Source organism: Numida meleagris, chromosome 10 (genome assembly GCF_002078875.1).
Source record: "Numida meleagris isolate 19003 breed g44 Domestic line chromosome 10, NumMel1.0, whole genome shotgun sequence".
NCBI classification, from domain to species: Eukaryota; Metazoa; Chordata; class Aves; order Galliformes; family Numididae; genus Numida; species Numida meleagris.
The window spans coordinates 15,002,231-15,016,561 of NC_034418.1; the positions used below are offsets into that span (position 1 = coordinate 15,002,231).

Sequence of the window (14,331 nt, forward strand, 5' to 3'; positions counted from 1 at the left end):
ACCAAACCATTCTGCAGAAAGTATGATAGGCATTCCAGTTATTCAGTTCATATACAACACATGCAAAACTTTTTACTATGCTAGGAACTACGAAAGATTAAATAATTAAACAGGAGAGACATTTTGTGTGTGTGTAGTAGGAAATATCTTTCAATTCTGACCTCATAAAACTGGGCCATGGCATTAATTGAGTTCACCTGTGGTTCTGATTTGTTTTCAGATTAAATACTTTTAAGCTTGGGATTTTTTTTAAGCGTTCCTTCTGTATTCAAGATCTTTCTTTTATTTTTTATTTTAGGGATTTTGTAAAAGCTTTTATTCAATTTAAGAAGCCAATTGTGGTTGCTATCAACGGCCCTGCTCTTGGGTTAGGAGCTTCAATTTTACCACTATGTGATATCGTTTGGGCAAGTGAGAAGGCATGGTTTCAGACACCATATGCAACAATCCGACTCACTCCAGCTGGCTGCTCATCATACACATTCCCACAAATTCTGGGTGTTGCACTGGTAAGGTTTTCCACTTCAAATTGCTGACGAACCTTTGTTGAATTCATGCTCTTCTTTCTCTCTAAAATGTAAACCAGAAAACAACTGTTTCCCTGAACTGTCATAAATGGAAATGTAATCCACGGAAAGTTCATCTAATTCCTACCAATTTCTTATTTCTCTGAATTCAATAAATTTCACCTGCTGTATTCAGGACAGACTTACACAGGAAAAGCAAAGATTTTCAAGATCATGGTAGAAATGGGGAAGGAATGCTTTAGCAGAATGATGTTGCAGAGTTCTTGTATGTGTTGTGTTGTGTTAGGACAGTGCAGTAACAGAGCTAGATGCTGTTCTCTACTTCTCTAAAGATGATCCACAGTAATTCCAGTAAAGTTGCTCCATTATTACCTGGATAACAAAGCAGAATTTGCCCCACAAAGTATTTCATACTCTTGGCACAGTAACGTCGCATTATTGACAGTTGCTCTTGTAAAATCAGCAATACAGATTCATCATGCATGCCAGCACATTTCTCTTAAGTGAAACCCATGCTGTGCTCTGGCCACCTGCACAATCCTTAAATAGCTACCAAAACTCCTTTTTAAGTATTTTGCAATATGGAAAGATACAGTAGACCATTTGTAAATTTAATTTTGAAAATAGCAGGTAAGTATGGAAGAAAAAAAATCAGGAGACTTCTGACCCAAGATCTCAAGTAGTCTTTTGGTTTCACAGGCAAATGAGATGTTGTTCTGTGGGAGAAAGCTGACAGCACAAGAAGCCTGCAGCAGAGGACTGGTGTCACAAGTATTCTGGCCAACAACATTTAGCCAAGAAGTGATGCTCCGAGTGAAGGAAATGGCATCCTGCAGTGCAGTGGTAAGGAATCACATTGCTTTGTGCCTGAATGGCACTTTGCAGAGGTAAGGTGTGCTCCTGAGGCTCATCATGTCAGAAAGCAGGTCCTCAGTTTCCACAGCCATGCCTGCAGAACAGGGCTAGCAACAGAAAATCTGGATAGGGATCAGCAAACTCATGGAGTTTTCCATTTTTCAGAGCAGGGAGGGTTGTTTCACTTTCCCATCTCCACATTCATTCAGTGCGTAGAACCACCCTGCCACAGAGTTTGCAAAGGAATTTCAGCAAAGGTTTACTTTCATGAAGGCAGAAGAGTCTGAAACTCTGCATCCATACTAGGAAATCTCTGCAGTGCCAGTGAGAAAATAAATTTGCCTTTTGCATTGTCCTGGCCTACTATATTTCAGCTGACTCTGCCTTCTTTTCTGCACCTGCGTAGCTCCTGATTCTGCAAAATGTCCTATACAGTGCACCAGGAGGGCAGCATGGTGCCAGCTAACATCCACTGTGAAGGAGATTCTGACACAGACGGATTTGACCTCAGTCTGGTCACAGAGTATCATGACAGGATGATGCAGGCTGCAGCAAAACTCTACTAACTCAAGTGCACATTGCTACAGTTTCCTTTTGTACTTCCTGTGCCTAAAACTGTCTTAACGTCCCCCAGTTCCATATAAACGATCTGCTGTAAAAGAGAAGGTAGAGACGCAGGAGATTTTTAATTAAATGAAGCATAGATTAGATCTCACCAAAGACATTCAGAATGAAACTCTGGAAATGCAGCATAAGCTTATTTGATCAAGCTGATATAACTTGTATTATGAGTTGAGAAAACCTTTGGGCCTTACTGTGAAATCTTCCTTCCTTCACCATTGCTGGCTGCCAATGAAATCCTCTCCTGAGTCCTGCTGGAAAGGCCGGAGCAAACCTGTGGACAAGGATGAGAGTTAAAACTGTCAAAGACCAGATGTACTCTCCGAGATCCTCAATGCAAATCAGGCTGAAGTCACAAAAATAGTGAATGTGATGAGCTCATCCAAATTCGCTGTGGATTCTTGTTCACAGAGAAAATATGCGCAGGCCTCACTATTTGCAATTAGTGCCATATACTTGAATTATAGAAATATTATTTCATATGACTGCTCATATTATGCTAAGCAAATTTACCTCCAGAACACAGTCAGGGGCTGCTTTTTCACTTCACCTTCTGTTATTAAATATTTCACTTTTATAAGCATTGAAGAAAAAAAACTTTAACGTATGTGTAGTAGAGGCCCACTTCTATTCATTTCTCTTCTGATAACAAAACAAGGCATGGGGACCAGCTGTTTAAGTTGGAAGTCCATATTTGGGTTTCCATCCTTTATAACCTTAAGGATTGTTTTACAGAAAACATCTTAATTTCAAGGGGTCCCATTTTCAAAGGAAGGCGTTCAGCTCCTTCTAGTAATACTTCAAAGCAGACCTTCAGTAAACTGAGGCACTTCAGAATCCCTCATTCCCATTAAAAACATTGGCATCTGCAGTAAAAAATGCAGTTCACACCATTATCCATAATAACTTAATCAGATTCATACTAAATACTGAGTGATATTTTCGCTTTAGGTATTGGAAGAGTCCAAATGCCTCATGCGGAGCTTCCTGAAATCAGGACTTGAAGATGTGAATGAGAAAGAGTGTCAGATGTTAAAACAGCTGTGGAGTTCTTCCAAAGGACTGGATTCATTATTCAGCTACTTGCAAGACAAGATTTATGAAGTCTGATGTCTTGGCCTAACTTAAGCAGCAAACGCTCCAGTTGTGAACAGAATCAAACATTACCTGTGTTTGAAAAGCAGAGGCAATGCGTCATTGAGGAGTTTGTGACAGTGTATCCTACTGCATATGGTCGTGTCGATTTCCTTGTGAGCTACACGCTGCTTGTAGCTGGTTTGATTTCGTGTAACCGAGACGTAGGCAGGCTTGTTCAGTGCAAATATTCTCTACAGAGGGCTGCATCTTTCACATGCTCATCCAGACAAAAACGTACATTCCATGTGCTGAGAAGCACCACGGAGGCCCAGTGAGGCACACCATCTGTAAGGATTTATTTTGTCTGTCCTTCTTAACTTATTCTTGCTCTCGCAACACATTTGGGCTGACACAGAGGGCTCAATCTAAGAACCGGGTCAGCGCAATATTTTGTAGACCCAAACACCATACTTTTGAAATATTTTAATTTTTTTTTTTTTCTAACAGTGTAATGGAAAAATCTGGTAATTTATATGTATAATATGTAAAGTTAGTTTTACCAAAACTACTAGGATTTTTTTCTTTGTTGAATTTATTTAACTTATTTATTTTGGTTTCATGTTCAGCTCTTTATTGATCACAGATCTTATTTTCATACTTCCCTTGACTGAATTAATGGCATCACATGGGAACGCAAACACACTTTGAGCAGCAACATATGTAGAAAAACAAAGAATATATAGAAAACACACGGTATGCTGCGGGCACTAAAGAAACAGCCACGTGCACGCTCCTGTACGTGTAAAATTGTACAGAAATGTATGAAACAAATTCATTTGCCACGGTAGAGGGAAAAAAAAGTGGATTCTGACCTAGTGAGATCCCCCCTAAGTCCCTCTTCACTTCCTGCCTTCTGGAGGAGCACTGAAGGGCTTGCCAGCAAGAAGCTTTATTTAAGTTTACGACAGTCCTGTTAGCCGGATGTGAGTGACAGGGTGAGCGGTGCCGTTCCATGGCACCTCACTGTTCTTCAGGTTTAAACATCCCTTTTTGGTCTGAAGTCTGGAAGCAAACCCTTATGAGCCTTAGTCTAGTTGCCTGATTCCTCAGGTGTGAGATAATTTCTGTTCTGGAGGCCTTTGGGTGTGGGCCAACAGTTTATACAAGGTGCTAGGCATTGAACTAAGCGGAGGGAGACGTTTTGGGTTGCTTTTCCCAGCCCTCCACATCTGGCCACCCCACCACCTGGCTCCAAGAATGTACGGCTATCCACAAAGCAGTCCACACGAAACAACGAAAATCCAATCTGCTAATTTAGAATGTGATCCTAGTACTTTTCAGTGACACTGACTGACTTCTGAACACTGGATCAATCTCGTTTCTTTCTTGCTAGTAAGGCAATTAATATGGAAATGACTCAAGCATGCTCTGTGACTCCAGCTGCCATTTTAGCATGCCCAAATTAACGCCTCTTGAAGCAGAAGCTTTGCACATTTTTTTGTTTTGCAGTTTGTGCACTTGCTCTCCATCCTTGAGCTCATGGTTTAAACCTCTGCAAGCAAGGCTGGGAGGTTTCCTCCCTTGCAGCCTTTCCATGAAGAGTTTCAACAAAGCCTTTGCAAAGTTCTCTAACAGGTGATTACAATAACCCTTCAACACATTTTTCTACCATTTCTTGTTCCACAAATAATTAGAAGCACTGTTTCTATGGCCTAATTGTACCACTGAATTTTAAGGAAATGATTAATTACCCTAAAGGCAGACATTCTCATGGAAATTCTCCATTAAAAAGACAAGACCTGGCTTCTAATCAGCCTGCTTTAACGTTTTCAAGAAATCCTCTCAAAATCAATACTGCTGTGCAGTGCGTGCACGGAGTCACCCGCACCGCGCCAGACGAGAGGGGCTACCCAAGTGAGAACCACTCGCACACACAAGTGTTTGCACAATCAGGCCTGCATCGGATGACTTCAGAATTTTTAAAAAATAATAAAACTTTTACAAGCAATGAAAATACCACGATTCCTCAATTTCCTTTATTTCCTTTACTCCCGTCCAGAGAGCCATAACTCCTAGTCATGTGTTAATAAGATATTAGGAAGTTTATTTCGATACTGTGCTTGGTTTTTGTAGATAAATATAGAGAAATTGCTCAGCAATGTGAAGGTGTGCTTTCTATATGAGATTTTCAAACGAAGAAGAATGATAAGACCTTTAAACTGCATCATTTCATCTGATTTTTCAAATATCTGTAGCTTACCTTTTTTTATGACAAAGGAATAGTTGAAATACATTTTCTATAATTATTTTTCCATTAAAGCAAGTGCTAACCATAGTTAACATTTTTATTATTCATATCTATACAGTTACAGTCTAGTTTTCATGAAATCTATTTTCCCTTCAAGAAAAGAATAATAATGTCAAAAGCTTCTTTTCCAGTATTTAAAGATCAGAACCGATTTTCTCTGTCCTTACGAGGTATCCAGATATTTCGATGTACTGTACATATTAGTCTGGGTACCTTTACTAATATTCACAGTATTTAAGATTATAAATGCAATTTGTTGTTAAGTATGTTATTTTATTCTCGTGTAAATTGTTTTGTACAATCTTTAAAAATCTACAGTTTTGCATTTGTAGATATTAAAGGTAAGCAATTTATTTTGTGTTGTCCTGCATGTATATTTTTGCTGTAGATAAGTGTTGCTCAGTTTACTATTTCAGTACATTTCTGTTTAAATGAATAAGCTTACAAACTTTAATACAGTATATATTTTCAGAATATAAACTTTTATATTTCTGTGGTAGGTTAGGGTATGCGTTTTAGGCAATCTTTTTCACTACTATTAACTGTTCTTTTAATCTATAATATAATGGTTTTGTGCCAATAGTTTTTAATTAGAAGAAAATGCTCTTTTAACATTAGGGATAAATAAACAATTTTGTTTGGGGTTTGTTTTGTTTTGTTTTGTTATTTTTTTAATTGTTTTGCCAGCCTTTAAAGTTTTAAATGTAATTTATAAATGTATTGCATTTGTGAATAAGCCTTACCATTAGGTACAAGAAATCTTTAAAGCTACATAATGGCTTATGTAGTACTAAGGACTTCCCCAAATAATTGCTGTAAGAAAGTTAGCAAATCAGAGTACAGGGCCTTAAGTTTTTCTTGTGAAAAGGATAATACGGGTTGTTTCTGTAGAACAACATACTTAGACTTGTCAGCATGGGCTTTGTTATATATAAACTGTGCATTTGTGCTCCCAACCACAGTAGTTTAATCTCAGGCTTTGTGTGGCTGGGTCTATAAAAGTCAAATCTGGCTAAAGCCACCACTCTTTAGGAGACACTAAAGAAGTTTACATAAGAGACTTATAGACAATCTTAACCATAGTACATTTGGGTACTCGGTATCCTAGATGCGTTATCTGTGTCTGCCCAATTAACCGTATGTTTTAAGCCATATTAAATCTCTTTACTGCTACTTTAAATACTACACTGAAAGTCATTCACTAGCTTGCTTACTCACAGACAGGACTTCAATTTTTAGTGAATAAAAATATTATGCCTTCCATAAAAACAAAGGACCAAAGAATTGCATTATTCTAACGAAGCGTTAGTTCCGTAGCCAGTGAACTAGTATGACATTTGTACTGAAGATCAAATAGTCTCTTTCTGCTACAAACACTGCATTCTCATCTATGTCAAGTGTAAGGGGAAAAGACGTATCCACTGACCGATTGGGAAAGGAGTGATGTTCAGCTAGGATGGCATGTCTATTGGTAAGGCTTATTACCAAACCTCTGAGATGAAGCAAAGAACCAAAAATTCACAAATTATGTCAATGTAAATTTATTTTCAGAACTTGCACAAGTAATTAATTGTAGAACTTCCCAAATTAGACCCTTAAGTTATTTTGTCAGAACGCCATGAAACAGACTAAAACAGTTTCTAATATTTGTAATGATGAGTACATATTATAATATTATAAGGGTACAGGCACCCCTATATCACAGTGTTGTAAATATTTTCTGAAACTGGTACAGTACTGAGGGACTTGTATCTTCTGATATATCAAATATTGACTGTCTAGATCAAATTGTACACAATTTATTTGTTGATGGTCCTGTAACTAGTGTATGGACACATTTCTGGGTGCCTTAGAAGTTGTATTTTTCATGTGTGTTAATATGCAGTATTTATACATTGTGAGAAGCTGCTTTGAATAAAAACATTGAAACTTCATTTCAGTGCAGTGGTTTTCAGTTTTACATAATCAGAATGAATATGGTAAGCAGCAGCCACAGACCAACATTATACATGATCTTGTATTATATATGATAAAGCTATTCATGGACTTCTGCCTTTTCAAACAAAGCAGGCATACAACAGGCTGCTTAAAAGAGTAATGAAACTCAAAACTATTTGTAATGGCACACACCAGAGCAGTAGAAGCTGCTGCAATAAGCAATCTCTGCAATCGTTTATCATCATGAATCCAATTTATCATTTCATGATGAAATCCAAGAAAACCATCGAGGACTGTTTTAGAAATACATTTCTAGGACATCTACACCATTATCAATTCCACTACATGACATGTACACATCACCTAAAGCATATCTGCTCTGAACCAGCTGCTGTGTAGAGTGTTTTGGCCCCAGAGAAGAGAGTTTGATTTGGAAGTGCTTTCTGCCAGGGAGGCCTGGATCCAGCCCAGAGCCCCTCGGTTTGCCTGTACGCAGTGATCTGAGCAGTGATCCCAGCGGGCATCTGCCATTGCTGGAAGAGTAACTAAGGAACTTCTTCCTGGGGCAGACAAGGAAGGGTATTTTTACAGGGAGCTGGTGTTATCCAAACCACCTACACAGCAAGATTTCAAATGCACTTCATTAAAAGGGCAACAGTGATGTTCTAGCAATTATATTGGTTAGCTCTAACACAACAGACAGTGGTAGTAAAAGTGTGGTCAGCTACTTAGAGCAGAGGATTGAGCAATTCAGTCTCACTTCACCATCAACAAATCCAATTAATTATGACAATGGCTCTCATCAGGAACTAATTTATTGGAGTTTACACTGGGCTGTAAGCACATAACAAGTGGAGTTTGACACCTTCCTTGTCTAGACATGTTTCTGATAAGGTTTTGTTTTTAATATAGATGGCCAACATTTTACTTTTCTTTTTAAACAGATCATCTCTAAAGGAAAGTAAATCCATTAAAATTAAAACAATCTACACAAAATTAAAAAAAAAAAAAACAACAACACACATTACGAGCTCAGGTTTTTTTTTAGCAAGGAAAGTTCTGGTGCTTGTGGTTGTGAATGTATGTACCAACAAACTACACAAAAGAGGATCCCAGTAAGTAAGTATATATAAAGAAGGCCTATAAAGTTAAGCAAACAGTAGACTAGTTTATGAGTTGCACGTAAAAAAGAATGGGCAGATATCAATCCTACTTCAAGATCTAGAACGTACTCAAACAGGTCAAAACACTTGTCAACGGTTTACGGGCGTTCGGCCCGGTTCCATGACGAAGGGGATGGGGGATCCACGGGTCCATGCCCCGGGAAAAGGGAAAACGGGAAAAGGGTAAGGAGATGGCCCTGAGAGCAAAGAACAGCGGCAACAATGTGAGGAGAAACAAACTAATTTACTAAATAAGATATCGGAATGCAAAACAACACACTATAATACAATATAATTACAATTTAAGCTGATAAATCCAATACAGAGAGAGAGAATGTCCCAAAATCACGGTAGGCCTTACTCTACTACCGACGATAAGACGGCTGGAGAGCGAGGTGCTGCCAAGATGAGAGACGGCGGAAAAAGGGATGAGGTCTCGTGATCTGCAAGTTTTTATACTGCGAGCTTTTATCTTTTCCCTCCGGCTGGAAAATAGTAACAGAGGAGCAAAGTGCCATGGGGAATGTAGTAGTCCTTCTCTTCTGAGAACTAGGTATGTCCACTACATGATGTTATGATGTGGAGTACCAATAACCAGAAATTATAAAACCATGACAACACTACATGATCTAAAACACAGCACTTCTCATTCTGAGTTCTGGGAACAGACAGGTACGACTCTGCATGTGGAAAGAACAAGGAGAGGCTCTGAAACAGCAAATGAAAGGTGGTACAAAAACCAGAACGCCATTTAAAGGTGAGGGGCATTCAGAGTAAACTGGGACTCGGAGGTTGAACTACGAGGCGCTTTGTTCAGAGGAGAAAGATGGTGAAATTCACCCACCTTGGCACTTTATTTTTCATGAAAACCCCTCAGAATATCATAAAAATTAATAACATCTAATGCATCTGTTTACAACTTATGTCTGACTTATCCTTAGAACAGTCTATTCTCATAGCATGGAGAGAGTTTCAGGTTACTGAATTACACTCTAGAATTCAAACCAGTTGAGTGCTGTAACACTTTGCTTCAATTTATACTCTTTCCTTAGTTTTACAGAATTTTTGCTCATTACAGATGTAAAATAAAAATGGGACCCTTCAGAGCTGTGTTGGATACCAATTACTAAATCCAGCTGGCCTGACATGGTAATTTTCACCTGGAACTGTCAAAAAGTGTCATGGTAGAAAGAAGGGAATTTTCATTTCAGAAAAAGGAAACAGTTTATCACTTAGTGGGAAGAAATGAATTAACACAGAGCATGAAGCTAAGACCAGAAATGCAGAAGGAGTGAAGACTTTGTGCAAAGTCTGTCCTAGAAGAAGAACCTGGCTTCTGCTTCTGGTTACATGGGAATATCTAAACACATACATAATCTCCAGCTACGTGTTATTGGAAAGTGGCCCTCATTTTTTTGGGGGGGGAGAGGGGGAAGAAGGGTTAATTATCTTAAACTCCATAATTGTTTTAACATGACATTTTCTGAATGGCATCCTTACCAAACTCAGTGCAAAAATAATAATGCTACTTAATGAGTCAGGAACAATCTCAGCAGTTACAATTCCACCTGTCCTCGAGCAAATTTTCATGTAATAAGCACAGCTTTCATCCAGAAGGACAGGTCACGCCACCTGAGGTTTGAACTGACAGACACAGCAGTCCTGAGAACCCTGTCACTTAAGCCCCTGCAACACTTTCCCCTCAATACCCAAACCAGATGCAGCACAAGTCAGTGATGCAGAAGGTAAACCTCCTAAGCTAAACTACACTGCTTTTCCTTTATCACTTCCTGGCACTTGAGCAAATCAGCAGACATAAGTCAAAATCCCTAGCATCAGTACAGATCCTCCTGACTTCTGACTCTGAGATCAAGCTCAGTACCTGACAGACACCACTGCAAACTCCTTCACCATAGAAGTCCTGTGAATATTGGGCAGTCATCTCCTTTGAAAAGCAATGTGACACATGAGGCAGAGCTCCAGATCTTCTCTTCAGAATTTAACACCACTGGCTAAGAAATGTTAATAAAACAAAACTTTTTCAGCTTTATCACTGATTCTTGTTAGTAGGGAGAAGTACTCTACGATGTTTTAACTTTCTTCAACTCTCCAGTCGCATTTATCAATTTGATTCCAGATGACTACTTAATGTCTGTGGAACTTACTTCATTGGTCATGGAAATACGTTCGTGCACAGCTATAAAAATGAAAATGCTCTTTGCAATTAAGAGTCGTGTCTGAAACAGGCTTTTGAACTGCTGCATCTAACAGTGGAGTTTCTATAATGAAAAATGATTTAAGCACTAAGCTGCAATCTTGACTTGTTAGGATTAAGTTAATTACTATCATCTAGAAGTAAGTTATTCACAGTCATCCAGAAATGTGTTTCTGACATGTCTGTAAATAAGCGCTACAATTTCTACTGCTCCCCCAAAAAATCAGCAATTTCACACTGCTGTCCTGTCAGCCTTCTGATTGGTGATTACCTATGCTGCCTGCAGGGCTCCAGGGTATGCACTTTGTACAAGAGGTTCATTAAATGGATAAAGGCATTCACATAAAACTCTTCCCATGCCTAATTATTCAAGATCTGCATTATCTTTGCCTCTCATTTGTTTATTTTGTATGCAGCTACAGCGAGCTGTTTATCAGGGACTCAGACTGCGGCAAGCAATTCCCTCCAAGTCCACTTTTTGCCCATTAGGCTCATAATGAGCAACAACTCAAACCTCCTGCCAGCAGAGCTGCCAAGGGATTCCCTACTGTTCCTAGGGTAGAGGTCAAATGAGCTGTGCTGATAGGCAGCAGCGTGCCCACTGCTTGCAGTGTGGGTCTGGAGTCAACAACTGCTCCACCCTAATCCTCCCTTTATTCCTTAAAGCAAGACTTAATAATATCAGTGGTCTGGCCCACTGTGGGATTTCCTGCCGTAATGACCTTTCATCACTCCTTGGCAGAGGGCTGCTCCTGGAATGACATCCAAAGAAATGCAAGTTATTAACAATAGAGCAACCCGCAAGTTTCTTATGCCAGTGGCCAGGCTCATCTGAAAAGAGCAATGGGCAAGGTGATCACAATACCACCTCCAGCACCATGCTGTGCCTAGCTTAATCAGACCAGAAAAACAGGACTTCTCATGTATTTACATGTACCAGTGTAAAAGACAGACATATTTTCCTGGATGTTAATGTGATGCCTATTGGAACAAAATACCTCAAAACACAGCAGATCCACAAGGATTCATCTTCTGCCCATGGCTGAGACCAGCTAGAATACATTAAGACACAGGTCCTCCCCACATAATGGATCTTAAGTAAAACCCCTTCTGGGACAGCCTACTGAAAGACTGAACCAAAGATGAAAGAAATAGGCTGCCCTGTGGCTGATTTGAAAGGCTAAAGCTATCCCAACCATTCCAGTTAGGTATGAGAGAATCCAGCAGCACTCCATCCGCGATTCAAGCGCTTGGTAAACACACGCCACAACTGCACAGTGGCTGTGTGCCAACGAAATGATGAGTCAGCAGCCAGGGAGGGAATCAAGTGTCAAGAATGCGTTTAACCCTCACTCCAGAGAACACTGTTCTTACGAACAGCATGAAAACGCTCTGTTAAAAGAAAAAAAAAATTAATGTGTCTTTTTTTTCTCCACTAGTGCAGGCAAACATCTCAATTTTCTTCCAATGTACAGAAGCAATTTTAATTTAGGAGAAACGCTTAAGAAAATAGCAGTCAGCAAAGTGATGAAAAAGAGGTTCACGAACATGTATGAGCCCGATCCTACAGTCCTTCCTCTGACAGAACTCCCACTGACAGCCTTGCAAGGCTGAGTTCAGAAGATTTTCATGAGGACATTATAACCTATAGTACCAAATCCTTGCACAGATATTGTAAAAAAGAGTACATTTTCCTAGTGAAAACACAGTTCAGCTGATCCGTCATATTCCCAAAGGAGCATCTGTGCATGCTGCTTTGCTTGACGGTATTCCTGGGAAGCGTTTGATGAAATCTTGAGATTTCCTAAATCATTTTTAAAATTAATTCCTCTTAAGAAAATCCCCACTGAAGCATCACTTTGCAATGTCACCCCAGATATTCTATTCAGGAGAGCAAAAAAAAGGATACAAAGATTGAGGATTAAAAACATGAAAAAGACTTGAAAGAGGACCCAATCTTCCACCTGCAAATCTGAACGCTCATTTACAAGGCTGTAAAACACTGCCAAACCAGAATGGCAGCATTTTATACCTACTTTCTTACTCACTTTTCACAGGTGCAAATAACCACAGTGGACACCTGTGGAGGAGGGGAGTGGAAGGGGAGAAAAAAGCCTCTAGTTATTAGCTTCACACTGTTAGTTAGGGGTAATTATAGGCTGGCTGTGAACTTCCAGCTAGCCCATTAACGAACAGATACGGCTTTCAGTTAGAGGCTGAGGACAGCTAGCTGAGCCGTACTTCGTGCTGCTCCATCTTACACAAATGAGGGACTTTTTCACACATTGCTACACTGAATTCCATGGCCTGAGCCATCTTGTATGGGAATTCAACTCACAGCCAGTTACATCCATTTAGTAGATGACTGAGTGGATCTCCTGCCCTGGATTAAGCCTGAACTGTGAAACTAAGAACAGAACTTTTAGTACAGGCACCTCACGTATGACAGCATGGAAATACTCACAGTTAGTTTCCCCAGAGAGAGTTTTTCTCCCACTGCTCAGCCCTTGTAAAGCCTAAGCCCAATGTTTTGAGAAAGCCATCAGTGATGGCAGCAGCAGCCAAGCCCTGCTGGAAGGACTTCTGCCCCAAGCCTCCTTCCTCCAGATGTTACCAGCTGCACCAGAGCCTGCAGCTGAGACAGCTGAATCTGCACCAAAAAGACACTGGATCTGACTACCAGCTCAACCAGGTGACAAAAATCTAGAACACCTGACAGGCAGCAACAGAGGAGCACAGCAACAAGAAAACACTGCATTCCCCTCCACCATCACCTTATGGACTGGCAGTACAGAAATATCACCAAAGAACAAGTTTGAAAGGAAACCATTGTCATTTGCCGTGAATGATTCTTTCATGGCTCGCATTTAGCTCACACAAGTGTGAAAGCAGAGCTGAGTCCTGCACAACTTCAGTTCTGAGAGCAAAACTTCAGTGGATGCTGGTAAATTCCTCCATCAGAAATTCATACGGGAAGAGGAATGTAAAACATCATCAGCTTGCAGAATTATGCTTGCAGTTTATGGAAGGAAATCATGACACATCTTTCCTGTGTGCAGAAAGCCCTGAGTAATCTCCCAGCATCACCCCGGCACTAATTCCAAGAAATCCTGCAGCTACAGAACTCTCCAGAGCACTCTTTCACATACCAGCACTCCTCCAACAAAAAAAAAAGACTTCTAAAAAAATCTACCAATTACAAATGGAAAATTATTTGCCCATTCTTACACTCCTCTCTCCAAACATCTTCTTTGCATGCATACCTCAGTTTAGGAAATTACAACACCTATAGGTTATACCAGTTTACTGCTTGCAACACACTGAATAAATCAGGACAGAAAGAGACGGAATGAAACAGCTCAAGAAGTGGCACCACAAGATGGATGCAACTGCTGATTTAGCAACAGAAGAATCTGAACACTTTACAACTTGGAAACTTGTCTTTACAGGCTCTTCACCCAGACAAGAATGTGAATTACTGGTGAGAATTTTATTTATATGTCTCTGCAATTTTTATGCAGAAAGCATAAGCACAGACTGCTTTAAATAATTTCAGATACTCAGCACTAAATAAGTGGCTCACTTTCGAGAAACAACCAAGAAGAAACATTCCACAGAATGTCATTT

The 14,331-nt window shown here is 39.7% G+C and overlaps 1 protein-coding gene across 1 annotated transcript in view; it reads left to right on the forward strand.

Annotated features, from left to right (window-relative positions):
* CDYL2 (chromodomain Y like 2) overlaps positions 1-7,322 on the forward strand; it is a 58,909-nt gene extending 51,587 nt beyond the window's left edge. Inside the window, exons 6-8 of the mRNA XM_021408893.1 lie at positions 299-509; positions 1,227-1,370; positions 2,955-7,322. Of these exons, the coding sequence (XP_021264568.1) occupies positions 299-509; positions 1,227-1,370; positions 2,955-3,113 (514 nt within the window). The 3' untranslated portion in view covers positions 3,114-7,322. The remainder of the gene's footprint in view (positions 1-298; positions 510-1,226; positions 1,371-2,954) is intronic.